This window comes from Penicillium canariense, assembly GCF_028826845.1.
Source record: "Penicillium canariense strain IBT 26290 chromosome Unknown utg000001l_segment0_segment0, whole genome shotgun sequence".
Taxonomy (NCBI): domain Eukaryota; kingdom Fungi; phylum Ascomycota; class Eurotiomycetes; order Eurotiales; family Aspergillaceae; genus Penicillium; species Penicillium canariense.
The window spans coordinates 6918049-6940829 of NW_026622728.1; the positions used below are offsets into that span (position 1 = coordinate 6918049).

The 22781-nt window shown below is 53.3% G+C and overlaps 8 protein-coding genes across 8 annotated transcripts; 4 read left to right on the top strand and 4 right to left on the bottom strand.

Annotated features, from left to right (window-relative positions):
- Positions 1 to 1157: 1157 nt before the first annotated feature.
- On the bottom strand, positions 1158 to 1992 carry N7482_002373 (uncharacterized protein; the record flags this gene model as incomplete). The annotated part of the gene is made up of 2 exons (XM_056684498.1): positions 1158 to 1919; positions 1984 to 1992. The coding sequence occupies 2 exons, from the start codon at positions 1990 to 1992 to the stop codon at positions 1158 to 1160; spliced, it is 771 nt and encodes a 256-aa protein (XP_056548104.1).
- Positions 1993 to 3383: 1391 nt separating this feature from the next.
- Positions 3384 to 4256, top strand: N7482_002374 (uncharacterized protein; the record flags this gene model as incomplete). Its single annotated transcript, XM_056684499.1, has 3 exons — positions 3384 to 3628; positions 3686 to 3956; positions 4038 to 4256. The coding sequence occupies 3 exons, from the start codon at positions 3384 to 3386 to the stop codon at positions 4254 to 4256; spliced, it is 735 nt and encodes a 244-aa protein (XP_056548105.1).
- Positions 4257 to 5394: 1138 nt separating this feature from the next.
- N7482_002375 (exportin family protein) lies at positions 5395 to 6354 on the top strand (the record flags this gene model as incomplete). The annotated part of the gene is made up of 1 exon (XM_056684500.1): positions 5395 to 6354. The coding sequence occupies one exon, from the start codon at positions 5395 to 5397 to the stop codon at positions 6352 to 6354; it is 960 nt and encodes a 319-aa protein (XP_056548106.1).
- Positions 6355 to 6385: 31 nt separating this feature from the next.
- On the top strand, positions 6386 to 8583 carry N7482_002376 (Exportin-T; the record flags this gene model as incomplete). The annotated part of the gene is made up of 2 exons (XM_056684501.1): positions 6386 to 7982; positions 8036 to 8583. 2 exons carry the CDS (start codon positions 6386 to 6388, stop codon positions 8581 to 8583), a joined length of 2145 nt encoding a protein of 714 aa, XP_056548107.1.
- Positions 8584 to 9601: 1018 nt separating this feature from the next.
- On the bottom strand, positions 9602 to 10719 carry N7482_002377 (S-formylglutathione hydrolase; the record flags this gene model as incomplete). Its single annotated transcript, XM_056684502.1, has 4 exons — positions 9602 to 9784; positions 9886 to 10080; positions 10165 to 10385; positions 10452 to 10719. The coding sequence occupies 4 exons, from the start codon at positions 10717 to 10719 to the stop codon at positions 9602 to 9604; spliced, it is 867 nt and encodes a 288-aa protein (XP_056548108.1).
- A 430-nt stretch (positions 10720 to 11149) lies between these two features.
- Positions 11150 to 17433, bottom strand: N7482_002378 (Separin; the record flags this gene model as incomplete). The annotated part of the gene is made up of 2 exons (XM_056684503.1): positions 11150 to 12726; positions 12783 to 17433. The coding sequence occupies 2 exons, from the start codon at positions 17431 to 17433 to the stop codon at positions 11150 to 11152; spliced, it is 6228 nt and encodes a 2075-aa protein (XP_056548109.1).
- Positions 17434 to 17669: 236 nt separating this feature from the next.
- On the top strand, positions 17670 to 18356 carry N7482_002379 (DUF5321 domain-containing protein; the record flags this gene model as incomplete). Its single annotated transcript, XM_056684504.1, has 2 exons — positions 17670 to 18111; positions 18178 to 18356. 2 exons carry the CDS (start codon positions 17670 to 17672, stop codon positions 18354 to 18356), a joined length of 621 nt encoding a protein of 206 aa, XP_056548110.1.
- An 873-nt stretch (positions 18357 to 19229) lies between these two features.
- N7482_002380 (citrin) lies at positions 19230 to 21530 on the bottom strand (the record flags this gene model as incomplete). Its single annotated transcript, XM_056684505.1, has 4 exons — positions 19230 to 19780; positions 19836 to 19998; positions 20064 to 21245; positions 21354 to 21530. The coding sequence occupies 4 exons, from the start codon at positions 21528 to 21530 to the stop codon at positions 19230 to 19232; spliced, it is 2073 nt and encodes a 690-aa protein (XP_056548111.1).
- Between the last annotated feature and the right edge of the window lie 1251 nt (positions 21531 to 22781).

Sequence of the window (22781 nt, forward strand, 5' to 3'; positions counted from 1 at the left end):
ATCTTTATTTCTATCACCTTGTATTAGTCCATGAGCTTTTGGTATCTGATTTGGAGGAATTACGGTTTGATCTCATAAAATTCCTTAATATCCTAATATATCTAGTGCATTACGTACTTTGCGAGCTCCGACTTTAAAGAACAATATAGCTATATACAGATATATTACTATATAAACTAACCGATGTTTAGGTGAGACTCTACGCTGTCGCGTAAGAGGAGGCGCAATATGAGCGATGATTAGATTTCTTATATATAGTTTTAGGTTCGTCCCTTCCCCTTACCGCAAAAAATACCGCTGAAAGATCACTTTCTCGGGGTTAGACCTTGGGTGTCTGGGTATTCGCATTAGGGCAGACAGCCGTGCCAGTGGCGCGGCCTTACTGCTTATATTTGTAGATATCAGCTCGGTGCGCACACTAAGCTCTGAGTTTGATAACCAAAGGCGAAGTAAGCTAGAAGGGGGGAAGGGCTAGGAATTTGCCCGCTTATTTTGAATTTAGTCAAGACCTATGCCGTGGACGATAAAAAGGCTCCAAGTTACCTGCCAACTTTCATTTTTCTCCTAAGAATCAGTCCTTCCCTCTCCACGCCCTCATTCATCAATCTGCTTAGGCACGGCGGCCTTCACTTTTCAAGTTCCACCCTTATATATCCAGCTTCTCGAATATTCAGCCCAGCCAGTTCTATACCACCTACCCTATCTACCGACGCCTCACGCGTACAAGAAGCATCACTATGTACCTTTTACTTCATTTCCTGCTTAAGAATAAAAGCAAATCGAGCCGTGGTCAATCCCGTAGTCAGGATGAGCGGGCACCGTGCCCCATCGCAGATGGATATACGAACCAGCCCCGGGCGCCGCACCAACATGAGATGGGACAAGCCCGCCCAGTGAAATTGGCGTTAGGATGAGCAAGTCTAGAGCAAATATACGAGGATCAGATTATTTATGTTTCCCCCACTACGCCTTATACTGAAGTTTATATGCCAGGGTCTGAGATGCTGTGGCTAGAAGCGTGTTGTTTGACAATTTACCTCGCAACGAAAGACCATATACAGGTAGCGAAGAAGAAATGCGAAAATAGTTCACACCCTGCCTCCCATTGCCGTGCTCAAATAAACCAAGCAGCACGCTCCAGAAGGAATATCACACCCCTATCTATCTACGTTACCAGGAATAAATCTTATCGAGTGCCCCTCCTTCACAAGCTGCGACATTGTAAGCGCCTGCTGAGCACCAGTAGTATTCCCAATCAAATCAAGTGTCTGCAAAATCCACCATTTCATGGCTGGCGTCGCGGCCGAACAATCCGCCGCAATAAACAACGGCCACGAGAGCCGGATCAAGCCGCCAACACCTACCTCGCCCGCAGCAAAATAGTACGGCACGCTCGCACAGATGTCGTCCACCATTTGCTTGCTGATCACGGCAGACTGGAGCATTGTCGTCTGGCACTCGTGCGCGCTATCCAGCGCCAGCAGACGCGTGCAACTCGACCGGACGATCCCGTGCACGACGATGCGCGCTTGGTGGTAATTGTTCCACATTGTAGCGCAGCCGACTTTGGGGTATACGTGGTATCTGGAGCCGTGGTAGACGGAGTATGTATGGTCACGGGTATTGGCACTGGGTGTGGTGACGGTTTTGTACCGCCAGGCAGGGTTTATGGATAGTGCCCATGATACTAGGTCGGCATCTATATGGAGCGCTTTGCCTATGATGAGCGCCGGGTCCTCGGCGGAATCGCGCTTTGTGGATATCTCATCCATCTCGATGGAGAGGTCGCCGACTTGGACTAGAATGTTGTAGAAGTCTTCTATCGCCTGGGCGTTGCTGTCACGGTGAGCTTTCGCTAATTTAGATAATGTTGCTATCACGGGTGAGCTGTGTCGTCGGTAGAATATGTTGCTGATTGCCTGGACGGTTCCTGTTAGAATGGAATACGGATGTAAGGATTTTCATCGTCAGCTATTCACGTACGATCTGCATGCGTATCAGCGTGAACAGCTCCAGTACAGTTGGGGATATCAATTGTTCCTCCCCTCGTAGCTCGAGAAGTCTTGTCGCCCCTTGGACGTGTTTCGACCAACCGGACATGAAGTTCTCGCTTCTAGACCCATCGCATGTTATCATCTTTTTTGCCAATTAGCTCGAGACGGTTATTGGCCATAGCAGATCTCATACCTCATACATGCTAAGCAATACCACCGCCGCCAAAGTCGAGTCTGATTTGGCCAGTGTCGGGCTTTGCAGTGCCCGGTTGGTCGCTAACAACGCCGAGCTGTACTCTCGTACAGCTGGGAGTCTCAACCCCGCTAATGAATGAATCCTCGACATGCTCGCCAATCCTACGGCTTTCATCGTGGCTTGCAGTGCAGGGGAGGGGTTCCTTACCCAGCAACTCAGGCAAATAGGAAAGCAGACCGGGGCTCTGGCCAGTGCCAACGTAAAACATGTACATGAAAGATGTCGCCCGCTCATCCGTTGAAGCGGGGATGCTAGGAGGCAATGACAATACCACTGATTGCTCTGCAAGTGCGTGTTTCGTCTTCGTAGATTTTCGTGTTGCACTTGGTTGGGCCTTCGCCTTCGCTTTTGTTGCAACTTCCTGGCTCTGGTCGTGGATGCGAAGCGCCTGCAAGTCTTGGTAACCAGAGCATTCACGACCCACTCGGAGGCACTGGGAGCACGATGGACGATGGCGATCACACTGCGCCGAAAGAGTCAGTAGGTTGATGCTAGCGGGTTCGCCCCCACACGTACCAGTAGCCTCCGAGCCCGACATAGCACACATCCCGGACTGGGCTTCCCTCTGTATACCATCACACTGGGGGTTGAAACAGCGATGCCGAGAAGGGTAATCAGATCGGTCGAGAAAGCTTGGTCCGTGGAATACGCCAAGTAGTGGGCCGGCTTGCATTTAAATCTTACCTAGCAAAATAGGGGCCAAGTTGGTTGCTGACGCACTGGTCAGATCTGGACAGGCTTGTGAGAATATGAAGCTTGCGCTGGTTGGTCTGCGTGCCTTTCTTTCTCCGACGCGCCTGCCTGAGCTAACCGCCTTAGTCTCCTTTTAGGCTCAGCCTTTCCCGCCCCCAACTCAGCCCTCTATTGATTTGAATTTCTGGTTGGCTAACTGTCTTTGGCAGCTCGTGGCGTAGATCGACAGGATGATCCATGACAACCGAGTAGTATGCCCAAATGGGGTATAAGGGGACCCCAGACGCCCTGCAAATATGGAAATCACGAAGAGGATATAATGGCCTCCAATTCCCTGAAGTAGAGGACGTTAGGCCCTCAACCTTGCGTCAAACTCGCCCCCTCTCATTGTGTTTACTTCAGCCAGTGCTATCTCATTCACAACATCCCACTCCCCCATCATGAATGGAATCTTCCCTCCCGATCTGGTGGTCTACCTCCTTCTGGCCCCCCTCGTCACTTACGTCTTCCTCGCCCACCGCTGGTCCGGCTTTCTGCCCTGGTACTATCTCAGCGCCTTCTGCCTTGCACGCATCATCGGCGGGATACTCGGCATTCACGATCCTCAAGGCCTGCCAGCCAACATTATTCAAAGCGTTGGGGTCACACCTTTAATTCTGGGCCTGGATGGATTAGTTCACGAAGGGTAGGCCCTAAGTCCATGATTTCTAGCCTTTCACATGTCACTTGCTAATGGGCACAGGCGAGTGTATCGCAATCCATTCCATGGTCGTATTCTCGGTTGGTCTGTTGTCACGGGGACTACGAGCCTCATGGCTATTGCGCTGGCCCTCTCGATTACAGGCTCCTTGAATATTTTTGAAGGGCACCCGAAACCAGACAGTTTGACACAATGGAAGGCAGGAACGGTTTTAATAGCCGTGGCGTGGGCATTCCAGGTGTTCTGGTCACTGTTCTCTTTACTCTCCGGTAAGGGGATGAAGGGCGCGCCTGGATATCATGGTGGCACTGCTGTAGGAACTCCTCATTCAACTCGCTTTTGGTCCGGTTTCGCTTATTCCAATGGGCGCTAACTCATCAACCTATCTCTATAGCTTCTCCAGGGAGCGTTTGTTGCGCTCTTATTCGTCGGGGTACGTGTCATTTACGGTATGGTCTCGGTCTGCACTCAGCGGAGGGATCTGAGTCCGATCTATGGGTCAATTTCTGTACGCGTTATTCTCATGTTTCTCCCCGAAGCTCTTGCGGCCATAACGATGACTCTTGTCGGCATTCGGACAAGACACCTCCGACAGACCAAACTGGCGTCTTGAGTACTAGATGCTAGGTAAGATGTGGGAAGCGTTCATCTATATAGTCATTGTGTTTTGCGGGAGGCACGCAGGTGCTTGGAGTTGTTCGACTCACTGGTGGTGGACTTTCCCATCTGCTCTTTTGGGAGGCATAGTCGAATCCTGCTCATATCATGGGATAGCTAAATCAATCATCTGGTTCTCTTTTTTTGTTCATTTCTTTGTCTCTTCTTTCTTTTCCTTTTTCTTGGGGTTATTAATTGAAAGGAGATGTATCTTATGATCGTGTATGGCATAATTGAGGGGGCTGTGAATAGCCTAGCCTCAATGAATCGGTCGTACACGAAAGCCTTCACCCCTTGGACTAGAGTAACAACCGAGAAAACTGTGTGTTCGGAGCCGACTTGTTGATTTGATAACCCGCTTACAGCCTCCGCGACAAGTGGGTCCCTCCCTCCAGGGAGCTCTTCAGCACATCGAAACCCTCTATAAGAAATTTGTATGACCATTATTGAGTTTTTTAGTGCTTTAATGTATGAGCCGGTCCAGAGACATGCTCCATGTTAGCCAGCGAAAATAAAATAAAAATGGTGCAGAATATTTCCATTAGAAGTGGGATCTCGTTCCTTGAGTAGTCGTCGATACTCGGGAAGTGTTGTGGATGACGCTGCGGTTGGGTACCGATCGGGGAAAATCACGCTGTCCCTTGCCCTATTAGGATACCCCAAACCTCCGACAAACATATGATCTGAGCCAACCTTCTCTCATCTCATCCCGATTTACTCTCTCTAGTTTAATTACCTCATCCCCGAGTATCTACCCTGACGGGGGCAAGCGAAGGCGGAGCCAGGCACGGAAATCTGATTACGATACCATGGATAGGCTGGATAGGCTCTTCCTCCACCGAAAACAATTTTAAACCTAACACACATCTCTCCCTCGTTTCGTGATTCCCCCCCTCCCCCCCCCCCACGCTCAAAGGGAGCCCGGCTGGTCGAAGATGGAAGAACAGGTAAGTGCGCAGCCTGCTCCTGGCCTCTTTCCCGACCTGCCCAAAATTCTTTATTCATGACCCCTCCCCCCACTGTCACCGTCACCGCATCCCGCCCCTCCCCTCCGAGGTCTTTCGTTCTCCCTCCCTCCCAACGGAAAACTGACAATGTCTGCTCTCCAGGTAGCAAATGCCATTGAGATCGCCTGGAATCCGTCCTCCGACCAAGCCCTGAAGTCGCAAGCCTTCGAATACCTCAGCCAACTCCGCTCCGATCCCTCGGGATGGCCCGTCTGCCTTAACCTCTTCACCAAGTCCCCCCCACAGCCCGAGATCGTGCGACATGCGAGCTTGGAGATCGTCAATAGTGCCGCCCAGGCGGGTATGATTGATTTGGCCTCGCTAGCGGTCGTGCGTGATGGATTGCTGACTTACCTCCGGACGGTGTATGGTCCGGATGGGACCGCCGCGCCCGACGCACCTTATATCCAGAACAAGATCGCGCAGACCGTCACCTTTCTGTTCTCGGCTCTCTACGCTAATGGCTGGGAGACCTGTTTCGACGATCTCCTCGGCCTCACCTACAAATCTTCCGCCAGCTCGACCCGTGACAACCCGTTCGGAATTGTGTTTTACCTGCGCGTGGTGAACTCGATCCACGAGGAGATTGGTGATGTCTTGGTTTCACGATCGCGCGGAGAGCAGGACAAGGCGAATAGTCTGAAGGATCTGATACGGGAACGGGACATGCAGAAGATTGCCAGCTCGTGGCAGGAGATTTTGTCAGCATGGCGAGACGCCGATGACACCGTGGTGGAGATGTGCCTGAAAGCCGTTGGCAGCTGGGTCAGCTGGATCGACATTGGGTTGGTGGTGAACCAGACCATGCTGGATCTGCTGTTCCAGCAGCTGGGCCGGGCAGAGAAGCAGGAATTGCGCGAGGGAGAGCAGCGGGTTCGGGATGCGGCTGTGGATGTTTTCACCGAGATCATCGGCAAGAAGATGAAGCCTGCGGACAAGATTGAAATGATTCTTTTCCTGAACCTTGACTCAATCATCACCCAGCTCTCGAACAGCCCCCCTGCGAGAAAACCGATTCACCTTCAAGTACGATACCGATCTGGCTGAGACTGTCGCCAAGCTTGTGAATATTACAGTAATGGATATTGTGCGGGTACTGGAGACCGACGCCGGTCCCGTGAAAGACAAGGCGAATGATCTCCTCCAGGTTTTCCTGCCTCACGTCCTGCGGTTTTTCTCGGACGAGTATGACGAAGTCTGCTCCACCGTGATTCCCTGCGTCAACGACATGCTCGCCTACATTCGGAAAGTGTCCAAGGCAGATCCTTCTTTCCAAGCACGGAACAAGGCTATTCTCCTCCCGATTTTGAAGGCGATTGTTGCGAAGATGCGGTATGACGAGACTTCGAACTGGGGAGACGAGGATGAGCAGACCGATGAGGCGGAGTTCCAGGAGCTGCGCAAGCGGCTGGGTGTACTGCAGCAGATCATTGCGTCTGCAGATGAGCAGCTATATATCGATGCCATTTCGGAAGTCGTAGGAACAACATTCGAGAATCAGCGTGCCTCTGGAGGTCAGATTGATTGGCGTGACCTGGATCTGGCTCTGCATGAGATGTTCCTTTTCGGTGATCTGGCTGTCAAAGCCGGTGGTTTATACTCGAAGGGCGCACCCACTGGCCCTGCTGCAGTACGTCTCATTGAGATGATGCTTGGGATGGTTGAATCTGACATCCGGTCTTTCACCCACCCCGCCACACAACTTCAGTATATGGAGATTTGCGTTCGCTACAGTACGTTCTTCCAACACCACTCGCACCTTATCCCTGGTGTTCTGGAGAGCTTCCTCCAGCTTGTTCACCACACAAACCGCAAAGTGAAGACCCGTTCGTGGTACCTGTTCCAGCGCTTAGTGAAGCAGCTACGCGGTCTCATTGGCAATGTGGCTCAAACCGTTGTCGAGGCTTTGGGTGACCTTTTGGTCATCCACGCCGAGGTACCCTCCGAAGGCGAAGATGGCGATGAGATGTCCTCTGAGGACCACGAGGGCTCCGCAGATGCCGTTTTCAACAGCCAGCTGTATCTCTTCGAGACCGTCGGTGTTATCTGCTCGACCCCCTCAGTGCCTGCGGACAAGCAGGTCCTCTACATTCAGTCGGTGCTGAACCCAATCTTCGCCGACATGGAACGCAATCTTGAAGCTGCCAAGGGCAACGACGAACGGGCTTTGCTGCAAATCCACCACGATATCATGGCTCTGGGAACCCTTACTCCTGTTACCAACCCCCCCGCCCACATGCCAGCACCAGAGGTCTCGGAGACTTTCTGTCAGGTGGCAGAAGCGACTTTAGTCGCTCTCGAGTCTCTCAAGGCGTCGTTCAACATCCGGACTGCCGCTCGTTTTGCCTTCTCGCGCCTCATCGGCGTTCTGGGTGCTCGTATTCTACCCCAGCTGCCTCGCTGGATTGATGGACTCTTGACCCAGACATCGTCGCGCGATGAGATGGCGCTTTTCCTTCGCCTTTTGGACCAGGTGATCTTCGGATTCAAGGGCGAGATCTACAGCATTCTCGATACTCTTTTGACCCCCTTCCTGCAGCGTGTCTTTTCCAGCATTGCGGATCCTACTACAGGCACCGATGACGAGATCCAACTTGCTGAACTCAAGCGTGAATACCTTAACTTCTTGCTGGCTGTGCTGAACAATGACCTGGGTGCGGTGATCATCAGCGAGAGTAAGTTTCTGTTCCGCCACCTTGACCATACTGCAAGGCTAATACATGGATAGGAAACCAACCCCTCTTCGAAACCGTCATCACTACCATCGAGCACTTTGCCAAGGATGTCGACGACTTCACGACCGCCAAGATGGCCTTCTCTGTGCTTTCCAGGATGGGCAGCTCCTGGGGTGGACCCGACATGGCCCCCGGTGCTGCCAACGGCGCCACAACCACCCAAACGGCCCTTCCTGGCTTTGGTGGATTCATGATCAGCCGGTTCTCGCCCTTGTGCTGGGCTCTCCCCACCACCCCATCCTTCAACTCTAAAGACGCGCTTGCCAAGCAAGTCCTCGCCGAGGCAGGAGCCCTGCAGCGCACAATCTACCTCAAGACGGGCGTGGAATACACGGAATACCTGCGGACGCGGGAACTTCCTGGCATGGGCATGGGCAGTGACCTGATTGAAGAGTTTTTGAGGGCGCTGAGCCAGCTGGACATGAAGGGGTTCCGGCAATTCTTCCCGGTAAGACCGATCTCCCTTTGGTACTGGTACATGAAGGAAACCAACTTTATGCTGACCTCTGGTTCCCTTTCCAGTCATTCATCCAACGATTGAGCGCATAAGCAAGACACCTACCCCCTATATCCCCCTCCTCATCGACGACCATTTTCCTTTTCCTTCTCTCCTGCTTTTTAGATTCCCCCATGCCATATCATATTTCTGTTTTTGACGAGACCTAGAAACGAAGGTGGTGTCGGTCTTCACGCCGTCCAGACCTGTCCTGTGACATGGTATGATGAAGTTCATCTGTCGCAGGCTAGGCCATGGAAAAAACTCACTTGTGCCATCTATATTTTCATCTGTGCCCTCTTCTCAAGGATACCATACCATCTCTGCCTGACATGTCGCGCAACAACAAAAAGAGAACAACACCAAAAAACAAAATGGATTGGAATAAAACAAATTTCAAGAAGTCATCCGAAAAGTGTGCCCTTTACAATATCTTGAGTACATAGCCTGTCTGCCTGCGTTTCACTTTCACTTCCTATGGCGCATTTGCATCGCATCGTGGGCGCTTCATTTCCTCTATTGGCCCCTTTCCGAATTCAGTGGAGTATAGCAGACATGAAAGATACTCTCGTGTCAGGCTTTGATATAGGTGGGTGGGTGGTTGGCTGGTTGGTTGGTCGGGCGGGCTGGACTAGGTAGATCATGAATGAACGGATTGCTCTACAGAACCTAGCAAAGACCGATTTAGATATCAAGCAAGGCTAGCCCTTCGATACGCGTGCAAAACAAAATAGACATTAGACATCAATTCATTCATTGCTACTTCCGAAGAGAAAGACAAATAACCCGACAATCTCCCCAGCATCTTCCATCTCCCCAAGATTTTCGTATCAGTATCATCATCAGATCACGGATTTCACGGTATGTTGGCGCTCACTTTACGCAGAATCACCACGAATCAGAATCCGTTCCACAGGGCCAGTCAAAGTGAAGGTGAAGGTCAAGTTTAAGTTCACGGTCAAGCGCGGATTTGGTATCCCGTTTTTGTCTCCAACCGCAGACAAGCACACACTCATCAAGGACTCAAGACTCAAGACTCAAGGAAACAGAGGGAGCTCACACACTATTTCAAATACTTGGCTGCGTGCTCGATGTGGTCGTCCGCAAAGGTCGCCATCGTGTAGTACGAGTGGTCGTAATCAGGCTGGTAGCGGATCTTCACGCCCTTGTGGCCGCCGGCGTCGGCGGCAGCTTGGAAGTTCTCCGGCAGGAGCTGGCCCTGCTTGTAGAAGTTGTCGCCGGTGCCCTAGAGAAAGGCGAGTAAGAAGGGGTATCATGGGCAGCGCGAGAGACAAGGGAAACACGGAAAGGGAAATTCAGCGGGGAAAGGCAAGATGCTGCGCGTACCACGTCGATCAGGATATCGAGCTCGGGGCCGCTCCACTTCTTCAGCAGCTCGGTAGCGTCGTGCTCCTTCCACTTCTCCTGCTGGTCCTCGCCGAAGTACCCCTTGAAAGCCTTCTGGCCCCACGGGCAGTTGATCGGGTTGGCGATGGGGGCGAAGGCCGAGACGGACTTGTACTTGCCGGTGTTACGGAGGAACTGGATGCAAAAGTTATAGATCTGCGGGGAGTGGGACCAAAAGACGCCCAATAGGCCTGGCTTTCGAGGAAATAGAAGACTTACCAGAGTAAGAGCACCGTGGCCGCCCATGCTGTGGCCGGTGATGCTGACCCGGCTCGAATCCAGCTGCGGGAATGCCTGGAAGACTGTCTGGGGCAGCTCCTCGGTGACGTAGCTGTACATTTTGTAGCCCTCGCTGTAAGGGGCCTTGGTAGCGTCGACGTAGAAGCCCGCGCCGGAGCCGAAGTCCCAAGAATCGTTCTCGCCCTCGATGTTAAGGCCGCCTTTCAAGCACGAGTTAAATAAAGTCCGATCCTGTCAAATTCTGCCAGGGGCGGTTCGCGACATACGGGGGCTTGTATCAGGGTAGAGCACGGCAATGCCCTTCTTGCTGGCGCCGTGCTGGAAGAAGCCCTTCTCCGAGCAGTTGTCGGCCGTGCAGGTCAGGCCGGACAGGTAGATCAGCACAGGGACCGTGCCGGCGGCGCCGTCTGTGGCGCCGGGCGGCAGATACAGGTTGAAGGACATCTCGCAGCGGGTGGTGGAGGCATTGTGGCTGAGCTTGAGCAGCTTGCCGCCGAACGAGGCGATGCGGGCCTTTTCCGTGACACAAGACATGTTGGATGGATGGATTGCCTTGCAAGGGGGAGTCGGAGCTGGGAAGGAATATAAATAGGAGGACGTTTTTAAACGCCGCGGGGTTTTTTGTCCCGCATGAGGGGAAAGCTCCACCTCACTCGGGCCGGATTGGATTGCCGCTTTTAGCGGGGCTGCGCTATACTTGCCGCATACTTCGGGGGCAGAGAGCTGACAAGCCACTTAAGATAGGCGCAGGTGCACAGCCAGATATAATTGCTGGGGCAGACACAAGAGCATCGACTGACCAGAGGCCGGTATTGGGGATTGATGTAAACAAGGTTGAAAATGAACAGCTGGAGGCCAGATCGCCCACACTGTAGAAACAGCATATCTATGAACTAAACAAATGATCGAATGATAATAGGGTATACACGGTAAACAAACAAAGGGGCACACGGAAACCAACCCATCAGCCCAAAAACACCGGAACACCATAAATCACGGGCGCAGCTCCATTCAAATACTTCAACACACACGAACCCCGCGCCCCAGCGACCGCTGTGTCCAGACCGGCATCGCCCGCACGAGACCTTCCCTTCTTCTCCAGCAGACCCCATGTATCAAACGTGGACGTCGCAAACCGGTCAATATCTCTATCGGTGACGTCCCACAGCGTGGCGACAAGCGCCGGGCTGCCTGCCTGGAGATAATTCATTGGCGTGCCGTAGGGCTCGTATTCACCAGCCTCAGTCAGGGTGCCACTGCTGCAACCCAACAGGAAAGCGACAGCACATTTCGTCAGCCGCTTGACGGTGCGGCCGCGAATGTACTGAGCGCCGCTGCCGTGGCCGAAGTATAGAAACAGATCTTTGCTCTCTAACGAGGCGCGGAACTCGTCTTCTGACGGCTCGCGGTTGACGATTCCCGTCCAATAGTCCAGTTTCGAAAGGTCCCCTTCAAAGGTCACTTGTGTCGTGCGCAAATCGCCGGTAGGGTTGAGAAGGTATGAGCCTGAAGACCGGTCCACTACTACGCCGGACTGGGAGTCGCGGAATTGGAGAACTCGCTGGCGGAGACACTCAAGGGAGGGGACGCGGCAAACAGGGAACCCTTGGAGGCAGGGAAGAGACTCCCACGGGAACAGATGCAGGGCTTTGTCGAGCACCAGCACCGTATGACTTGGAGAGCGAGTAGCAAGTTCTTCTCGCGCAGCTTCGTGATAGCCACGCAACGCATCCAGGGTATCAACAACCATCATGTCGAAGTCAATTTCATCATAAGCATTGCGTTCGCCCTGGAATTGCAGAATGTCCACGACGAAGTAGAGCAGATCCATCAGGATATCTTCAGGCTCTTCTTGCTGCTCGAGGTCACGGAGCCCAATGAACAGTTCCACGACGTTCTGGTGGAGGGTGAGACGAGGCGAGGATGCCTGGCCTTGGCCTCCCTTCTGCCGGGAGGGTAGATGTTTGTCAAGAATGCCTTGTAATGCAGTCGCAAATCGAGCCAACGCAGTGCCATCCCGAGGGAGCGGCGAGAAAACCCCCCGGAAACCTCCAAACCAGACATTCTCGATATTCTGGAGGAGACTTTCCATTTGGCGATCAAGGGCTTCGCGGTTCTTCCACCATTCCTTCTTCGACTGCTTATCAGTTTGGGCCTTCGCAGCGTGCGCACTCTGATTTGCCAATTTGATGAGCTCCTGCATTTCCTCTTTGCCGTCCTCGAATGTAAATTGCTCCTCTCCATCGTCATCCGAGTTTCCCCTTCGCAATGGAAGCCGAAGAAGGAATGGAGAGCGGCCCTTCTGTAACCGTGAGACAACGAACTCGGTGCGGTCTGCGCTCAATGACAAGGAAAGAACGTTCCAGTCTTCAGGCAGGATGTCGATATAGTTCTCGCTGAAGTTTGTACAAATTTCTTCGCTTAATTCAATGGTCGAGGGTGATGGTGTGGGCCAGTACAACGGATCAGCAAAGTCAGCTAGTTGCCGATCAAAGTTAATAGCCATGCGCTCCCGAGCAAATGCAGCAACACGTCCGATTTCTAGAATGAAGTCGTTAGATACCCAATATGTTCAAATAACTCTTGCCATGACTCACCATTCATGTTCGCAGGTGATTGCGCCCAGGTAGCAGGGCCTCCCGGGGTAGTAGCATGCGAGAGCATAGAAATGCGACTCATAAGTCGAGACGCCGCGTGGCTCTCAAGAGTTGAGCCAAGGACAGTGGCATCGGCAAAGACACCGGTAAGACAGTCGCTTGCCTTGGATAGCATGATAGAAAAGTCTTCGCTAGCCTTCTGTGCCTTCGCCCGAGTGCTCTTGGCTGGAGCCCGGCCCCTCTTTGCTACTCTAGGCTTTGCGGGCTGTGGAGTTGGCTCTTCCGCCCCCTTCACAGGGGACGTGAGTGATGGTAGTGAGATGGTGGATTCGGGAAGCACACAATACACGGCGTGGCTAGCGAAATGGCGGATGGCATCGGCGAGCAGATGTTCGCTTTCTCCAATCTCGATTGAGACCTTGCTCTCGCGAGCAATAGCGCATTGTCGGGCTTCGATAAGAGTTTGTGCAGAGCGGTCGAAATCACGGAGTGCACGCAAGCAATCTGCTTGCTGTCGAAGTACATCGCCTTTGAGTCGGAGGAGGGAGTTGGATTGGACTTCGGGTAACGGGGTCTTGCAAGCAGAGGCCTTTTTCGAAGTTCGAGACGGTGTGACTGAGCTAGTCGCACGAGTACGGCGTACAGGAGCAACAGCGGAAGTCGTTGATGGTGTTCGCCTGCTGCTACGTACTTGCAATTTCGCCATTTTTTCCTCAAGGGCTGCAACATTTGGACCTTCCGAAATGCTGGCTGTATCAGAAGAAGTGACGATTTCGATGGCCTTTCCGGCTTCGCGAAGCTGGCGAAGTGCCTGGTCGTGCTGGCCCTGCACCCGGTAAAGAGAGGCGAGAGCCATGTGCAGAGAAATGGCCCCGGTGCCCGTTTGAATCTGCTTGGATGATTCAGAAGCCGCGGCAAGAAGATCTTGTCCCTCGCTAACGTGGCCACCGAGAATCCAGTAACAACCAAGTTGAGTTTGGGCAGCAACTAGACGCACATTTGCATCTAGTGTCCGGTCAATTTTCAGTGCCTGTTCTCCGTAATAGATGGCATCTTGAAACAGGCCATGGTGGGCGGACAAAGTGGCAAGATTCAACAAGCAGGTGTGGTGCGATCCAAGATGTGGCCAAAATGGAGCTCCTTGGACATAGCTGGCTGATACGTCGGGAGAGGAGCCATTTTGAGAGAGATCAAGCTTGGCCACGCCTTCGGCGACAGCTTCGACATCAGAACTTCCACTCACAGCAAGAGACTTGTCTTGTTTCTTTTGAGCCAGCTTTTCCACTTTGGCCCAGATCCGGCAGTTGAGCCTCACGGACAACTTGGCAAAGTACAAAGCATGCGTCATCGATCCCTGGGCAGTGGACAGCCGGGACTGGACAAATGCAGCATCTGCAATCAGTCTCTCCCATGAGATCTTCGATAATACGTTTAAGTTGCCGAGCTCTTCCGATTTCTGACCTTTTTCGTAGAGCGCCTTGGCTGCGGAAAGAGTCCCTGCTGCTTTTTCGGTCTCGCCAGTCTCAAGCAGATATTCAACAAGCGCAATCTTGTACGAAATAGTCGCAAGCAAGGAAACCTTGTGTAAAGCAAGATACTGCTCACCACGCGAGAGCAAGTCTCCGGCCTTCTGACAATGTCCGAGTTGGCAGTGTTGCAAAACCAGACGGGCAAGAATGACAATTGCATCCGAAAGATCACCGGATTGCTGGAGTTCCGCTGCCCGCAGAATCAGCTCAAGGGTGGAGAGCTGAGCTTTCCAAAGGCCGTGGATCTCAGTGTAGTCGACCAAAGCCTTGAGCTGAAGAACCCAGTAATCGACATCATTGACGCAAATAAGCAGCGACTTTGAGTCAGAGCACTGGTGAACCATGGAGGACCAAGAGGAAAGTGTGTCATCCAGTTCCCCTGCGTCTATTTTACCTTGGTGGAAGCCAATAATCACGCGCAGAGAGTTGATAATGTGTGTTGCGAAGGGAGCTAAGTCTGTGTCTTGACCGACCCCTTTGTCACATTTCAGAGCTTCCACCCCCTCTTCCATGAGCCTGTTAGTCAGATCAGAATGCAGGGCATTTGGTTGCTCGAGCAAAAACCGAAGAGCCAGAAGGATGACTCGGCCGTGGCGGATGGGGTGGCGTTCGGGGGAGTAGATGTCGAGAGTAAGGGATACAACAGGGCTGAGCGTCGATTGAAAATCATCCTCGTTCGAGCTGTAGCCATGTAGATCACAGAGAACACCCACCTGCCACTCAAGGAGTATGCCTCTTCGCTCAGGCGCTAGTTCCTCATCATCATAGACGGAGAAAGACTTGGACCCCTTCTTCCGCAACTTGAGTTTCAAAAACGCAGAAAGGACGCGACCGAGCATAAAGCCAGGGCTTTTTGGATCCTGATTGACCATGTGGGGGCTAGCCCCTGCGCTGCTCATGGCGATTTGCTCGAGAGTACCGGCATCGATATACTCCGAAATAGAATGCCGAAAGGCCTTTTCGGAGTCGTTGTACATGTTGCCATCCAAATATAAATGGGCGGTTCTCTCGAACTTGAGGGCGGCAAAAGCTGTAGTCCGATGGCCGGATGAGCAACCGGAAAGTATTTGGGTTGACTGCTTCAGAAGCGGCAGAAGCTCGCGGTAGCCCTGCCCGGCCTCTTTTTCCTTGATATACCTAGACCAGAAGAGATTGGAGAGCTTCACAAGTGCGGCACCAATGCTATCAGCCAGAGATGCGTCTGAGCGAGATCCGTCTGTAGCTTCGATGCTCGTGAGCAGGCGGTGACAATCAGTCAGAATGGGGAGCATATCCTCCCAGGGTGGCCTCTGAGACATAATAGAGAGTCTGCCAACCGCCACAGCCGAATCAACTCCGGCAAGAATGATGCTTTGAGACATGGCGATGCGAGTCTTGAACATCTCCACTTCCTTGTCATCACTCTCCTCTGATGGGGGCCGCCCGACATAACGCCGCAGGAACCTCAAGAAGGCTTGGAGGTATTCTCGGATTTGAGAAGCCATCTCGTTCTTCTGGTTGTCGCTATCATATGCTTTGGTGATCGCCTCACCAAACCAAGCAAGGGCAAGCTTCTTCAGCCTTGCAGACTCAACCAGCAGCTCGTCCAGATCATTCGCACTGCCTCGAAGCTGCAATCCCAAAGCAGCACTTGCCTCTGCAGTGGCCTTCAAAGCTCCATCAAGAAACTTAGTCGAGCCTTTCAGTCCTTGGAAGTAGACCGACCCAATCTTGCACCGGACTGTGACCAAAGCAAGACTCTGCGAGTTCGAAAGTGGCGCAATGGCTTTGTCAAACAGCTTCAACGACTCATCAAAGCACCCAGCATCCAAAGCAAGCTGCCCAAGAATGGTCATTATCTTGGCAGCCGAGTTCATATCCTTGGAGTCCTGGGGCTTCTTCTTGATTTCTGCCATAGAAGATTGCACCCGGGTAATTGCTTTGTATATCCCCGCAAATTCAGCCTTCTCAATGCCTTGACTCCGATGAGAGAAGCTGCCGAGATAACGCAGCAGCGGGTCAAACATTTCTTTACTTTCATCGCAGACATGGCCGGACGTCTTCCACCCCATGCAGCGAATTTCGAGAGACAGTAGCTGCAGGTTCAAGGCTGTGATTGGTTTCAGTGTGTCTTTGTTTATTGACCCGTCTGCCGAGGAAGACTTGCTGGGGCACAGAGATAGCACCGTGTTAGAAAGGAGCTGCAGCTGGAGGGCGGCTTTATCGCCGGCCAGTATACCGGCTTTTACAGCGGCGCCGATAACATGGGCAGGACTGCTCGGATCAGCCGGTTGCAGAAATGGGAGAAGCCTTTCCGTAGTCGATGCTTTCTTTTCAGCGGCAAGAAGCCGCATCGCGTTCGAGTGGTAGGGAACCAGCAAGCCGTACAGTGATTGCGCATTGGCGATGTTCGAAAACGTGAGGAGGTCGGACATCCGTTCCTTGCCTGAGTCTTCATCCACAATGTCCTTTGTCAGCGCAGGCTTTCTTCCAGCCTTTTTTGCATCTAGATGCTGCTGTACCCTCCTCTTCAAAGACCGGAGTTCTTTAGACGCCATTTCGTTCAATCCCAATGAGATCAATTTCCCTGCCAACACACAGGCGCCCTGCTCAAGCTGCATATTCGGGAGTTCGGTCGACGTTTGATCGCTTTTGAGTGCTCGTAGTGTCGCCAGAGCTAGTCTCGCGCATTCAGCCGCCGAATAGACACCCTTGTCAACACCGGCCCCATTTGTCCGCCCAGACTTGGTTGAGACATCGTCGGCGCTAGATGTCTGTCGCTTCGTAGCTGATACCTTCGACGCATCCGTCAGGGTCTTTAAAGTGGCATTGAAGACTTCCGTAGCAAGCACGAGCTTTTCCTGAGGCGACAAAAGGGGACTATCCTGGTCGACGAGGTGCAGCGCAGCGTCGTTTGCTGCTCGTGTCTTAGCTGTTCTAGAGATATTCGCTCGGCTCGTAGTGGTAGCTTCTGCCTTGGTTGACTTCGTATTCCGCCTGGCAGGCTTCTCGGGCGCTTTTGAGGATCCGCGGAGGAGTGTTTGGAGGGACAACACGGTGGCATCGGAGCATGTTGACGTAGACCGGATGGCTTGCTTGACGGACTCGGTGATCGAGCTCGGGGGGAGGATGGTAACCGCCATGGCGCAGGTGTGAGCCGAGCAGCAGGACTGCGGTCATTGATCGGGCTTCGAATCGAAGCTTTACAGCTGATATCACGGGCCAGACCCGCGGAACGCCAAACGGGCGTGTTGTCGCGGCAACAACCTGCACTATACCCTATTAGGTATATACGCCTTACAGCCTCAGGCAGGAAGGACTTCACTTTTGCCGCCGAGTGTCTTCAAACGACGGCTGCAGCAACCTCAGATCTACAGCAATGGCTATGCCACTCCGATTAAGGCCCGCCGGCCTCACACGCAAATTCCTCTCCCGACCGTCTACCTCTACAGCCGCCAGTCGGTGCTGCGCGCCTACCTCCCGGTCTTACGCTACCTCCGAGCGACTCCCGAAGATTGCAGATAGCTCAGTATGGACGGCGATGGTGCCGCGGTTCATTCGGACTCGCAGGTCGCGCAAGACAGGCGAAACGAAAGAATGGAATCCGGCAACTTTCTACATCGTCATGTTCACCCTGATCGGCTCGCAGGCGATCCGGTTGCTTACACTGAAGAACGGTTATGCTTCATACAGCCGGTCTGCAGATGCGAAGATCGAGCTGTTGAAGGAGGTCATTGAGCGCGTTCAGAAAGGGGAAAAGGTTGATGTAGAGAAGATTTTGGGAACTGGGGATGAGGCGCAGGAGCTGGAGTGGGAAGATGGTACGCTTCTATTGCTGCGAGAGGTGTGTGGTCTGCCGGTGTTCTGACGTCTTATTTTCTTTATAGTTCTACGACAGATCGAGCAAGAGGATGCACAGTGGCACTCTAAGCAAAAAGCTGAGAAAGAATCAAAGCAGTCTGCGCGGGAGCCGGAAAAGAAGGAGTCGGCTGTTCCTGACACGGCGGGTGCAGACGGCGACGGTAAGAAAAAGACGCAGCCGACACGGAAGATGAATTTCTTCTGAGAAGGAGGATACCTTTCTATGCCTAATGGGCAAAAAGATCGAAGATTTCTAGACTTGCACGGATTGCAACATATCCTTGGCAGAGTCCTATATACGAAAACTCATCGCAGTACCACTCCAAGTACTTTCTCTCCAAGTACCTTTCGGAGAGTGCTGCCCTATATCTGCACACAGAGAGTCCAACCTGATGTGCCAGGTTCTGATACCTATTTATGGGCTACTGTCGTATTGCCGACACTTCCCATTTCATGTACTTGTATATATTTGTCACAGACACACCCCACCATACCTTTGCACACCTACACAATAACGGGGACCAGTCACGTAGTCTTTGAACAGGAAATCAAATTCTATCTGCTCTAGATCTAGTACTATACAGAACTCGAGACGCCTCAACAACAGCAGACCAAGTGCCACACGCGACAATCCAAGTCGAAAAGAGCGACGGACCACCCCAACCGGGGCACATAACGAGCTTGCCGAGACCCCAACTCAAGCGAGAACCATTCTATATATAGCCCCTGCGTCCCTCCTTCCCAAATCTACCCTTGTTGGTACAATGCACCCCAGCCGTGTGCTGAGAACGAGAGATGAATCATGCAATAGGGGGGGGAGGGGGGCACTGGTTCTTTCAAGCCAGCGCAACCCGCGCCCCAATTTTTTGCACAACAGATTCCAAAGAAAAAGGGAAAACAGCGAACCGTGAGAAACATGGGGATCCGCGATAAACGGGGCCAAATGAAAACGAAGAACAAGTGGAAAATCAAAAAGAAGGTCTGATGCTAAATGGATGGAGGCAACACGCGACAAAGGGCAAAACGGCACGCGACCCAAAAAAGAAACTCATAGCGCTATTCAACCAAAGAGAGGTAATCACTGCTTAGAACCCTGGAGGAACCTGGGCCAGTGCTCGGGCCGAGGGACCTGCACTCGGCCGATGTTCTGGTCTAAATCCAAGATGAGCTTCAGCGCGTTCCTGGACCGGAGATAGGGCATGGGAGCCTTGGCGCCCTGGAGGCCCACGCCAGGCTCAACCTGGCCGCTGGGTGAGACCTCCTCCTCTGAACCGGGCAAGGGAAGCATCTTCTGCAGGACCTCATAGGCGGCTAGGGTGAAGCCGAACTGCGGCGAGGAACGCAGAATGCGGGCTGGGCCGCCCTTGAAGAAGGCCTTCATACCCTCCTCCTTCCACACTGTTGTGGCACAGTGGCGCAGGCCGGTGTATTTTGTGTCGCCCTTGCGGGCCTCAACTTGCAGGCGGGTCTTGATCACATCGCAGGGCGTGGTCAGGTAGGCGGCTGGCATACCGGCGATGGCACCGGCTGTCAGCAGCTGGAGGACGCCCAGTTTGTTGGTGGCGGTTTCGCCGAATAGGTCGCTCTTCAAATGAGCGTATGTGGGGAAATAGATGGCCGAGAAGGGAACTGGATGCTGGTCAGATAACTCTCCATCATAAGAGCTAAGGAAAATGGATCTTACCGTCGCGCAGCAGACAGGCGGTGGCGCCCTTGTACAGGCCCATGAGACCCAAGTTCTTCACGATCCAGAGAGCAGAGCGGCGAGGGGCACCCTCGACATTCTTGGCAATCTCACCCTGAACCTGCAGACGAATCTTGACGATCTCCAGAGGGTTGGTGAAGACCTAAAATAAAGGATTATTAGCATAACAAAACACCACTATTTGATCAAGGTTGGTGCCCAACTTACCACTTGACAAGCTCCAGCAGTACCACCGGCCAGAATCTCATGAGAATAGCGGATCTTGCCAGTGTCCTTGTCGGTAAAGGTGCTACGAACCAGATCGTTGACAGTAAGCTTGATCGCCTTCTCGGGGGCCACACCAATCAACTGCGGGATGACACCAGAGTACAGGCCAGTGAAACCTTCGTTCCGGATGACCTTTCTCGCGCAGTCGAGTGAGTTGTTGTACAGTCTCTCACCAGGCCGAGTGGACCGCTGGTTCTGCATGCGAGTCTTGACCAAATCAATCGGGTACACCATGAAGGCACCGAAAGCACCCGCCAGACTGCCCAGCGCAAAGTGGTGCGCCGACTCCAACAGGCCCTGCAGGAACGACTCGGCCCGGGTGACCGCCTCGTGAGCAGCCTGGCCCGCAACGGCGACGGGGATACGCCATGAAGCGTCAATGACCTTGGCAAAGTCTTTCTGGGCGAGGCGGCCCGAGGGAGCATCCAGACCCGCGAAATGGAACAAAATATCGGCCTCCATAGGCGTGAACAGGGAAAAGCGAGTGACGCGGGCGGCCTCATTCAGGAAGTCGGAGCGAGTGATCTTGCCGTCGCTGCTCTTGCGGGTGGCTTCGCGCACGATCAAGTCGATGATGTCCATCTCGCGCATGATGTTCTGGAAGGCGCGGACAGTGGCGTAGGAGATCTTGTTGCTGGCCGAAATGTTGCACAGGGTGGGCAGGTTCTCGAGCAGGTGGTCCGAGAGCTTGTGCTTGGAGGTCTCCAAGATGATGCGCTGGAAGTCCTCGGGCTCGATGTAGCCATCACCATCCTTGTCGAAGATGTGGAAGGCCTGGCGGATGCGCTCGCCCTGTAAGCCGCGCAGCATCTGGGAGAATTGCGGGTAGGTCATGTCGTGACGCGACTTGGTGCGGCCGGTGTACAGCGAGGCCCATTCGGAGTTCCAGTCGAAGGGGATACTGTCGGCGCTCTTGTTCAGGTTGTACAGGCTCTGGACGGTGTCGAACTTGACGGTTCCGGTGCCATCGCGGTCGAACAGGCGGAACGCGATCTCGTACTCCGCATCGGGCTTCGCCAGGAGGTTCTCGAAGGTGGCCCAGTCGGACAGGGTGAGCTTGCCGGTTCTCCGTCGGTCGGCCACTTGGAAGAGGATGCCATATTGCTCGCGCTTGATTTTGTGCTGAATTGGAGAGAGTGAGGGCACTCAATCAGCCAGGTTGTTCGTTTTCATCCCACGGACGCCGCAGAATTCGATGCGAGGGACGGAGAGGGAATGGACGGGACTCACATAGTCCTCCTGCTTAGGAGCAACCGCACTGATAAAGTCATCCTCGTTCATGAAAAGCTCGCCATTTTCATCCTTCTGTGCATGGCGCACGAAGTTGATGCGGGCCTGGTGCGACAGCTGCGGCGCCTCCGTGCTGCCGACCAGCGTTTCCTTGACGGTTTCCTTGATGCTCGCCATTGTGCCACAGAACAGGACTGTAAGACCAGGGCTTGACAGGAGTGACAGGCAACAACCCGAAAGCAAAAATCCACCGCACAACAACGGGGGGAGGGGGGGGGGAAGACGAGGATCGAGAGTGGAGACAGGGACAGGTTTGAGTCAAAAAGGAATGATGAGCCCGCCGCTGACTTCGCGATAATAATAGAGCAGCACTGTGGACCGAGCAGATGCCTCCTGTGTACGGAATAAACTTTTTGGTCTTTTTTATTTAACTCTCTTTTCTCTAAGATCTAAAATGTGGTATTCTTCCCTGCTCAAATCAGCGTTGAGTATCAGGTACCTGATTACATTGTTGGCCACGCGAGTATGAGTTTTTCACCGCCTCTGGCCTGAGAGTCTCGGAAGAGGCGATTTACCCGACGCGATTGGGCTTGGGGCCGAATCATTCTATAACCCGATACTCCACATTCTGTGACTGCGTCCTCTCGTGACGACTTGGGCTACATCTCCCTCTATCCTGGCTCTATGTGCAATATCGAGCATCGGGATCAAGCAACGTTACGGTGGTGGGCTGTTCCGAGTTTGCCCTTCTGTGCCACCACGAGCCACGGGTGTTGCAACAGACGCCAGCCAATGACGGCCATACCGGGGCCGCTGGGTGAGAACCTGAAAAAGCGATGAATTTGCAGTCAGCGATTGAATGCGAAATCTGAGTCGGGGGCCGCAAAAAGACCCCAAGAAGGGAGGACATAGTCCAAGCTAGTGCCAGTCATGTTCAGGTGACCGGCCTCCCTGCCATCCGCGATCCGAAAGGGGTGAAACCGGAGGCAGTTCACATGTCCCGTCGTGGATGCTGGGCAAATAAAGCAAATCGGGTGCCGCCGTGATCGGTGCGGAGCAACAAGCGGGTCTTGGGGGTTCTGGGCGGGTTTTCGCCGCCCAAGAGTTGGAGACGTAAGGAGCCATTGGTCACTTTTCCACTCCTCAGCCCGGACCAAACCCGGCTTAACTCCGCCTTGCCGGGGCCTGCTCTCCCCGCAGCTCTCCTCACCGTGGCCGCAATGGGGAATAACGGAGCTGGTCGAGACTCTCGCTGTAGGGGTATATGGGGGTTTCATGGGGGACTATGGGGTAGGAATTTGGTGTATAGTTTGACCGGTTTTCATTCTCATTTGTCCAATGCTCCGCCTCCCCAATGTCCCTGTTCCCAGCAAAAGATTTCCGCTCTGCTTGTGTTTAGGTGTCTCCGTCTCGCATTGACGCTTGAAC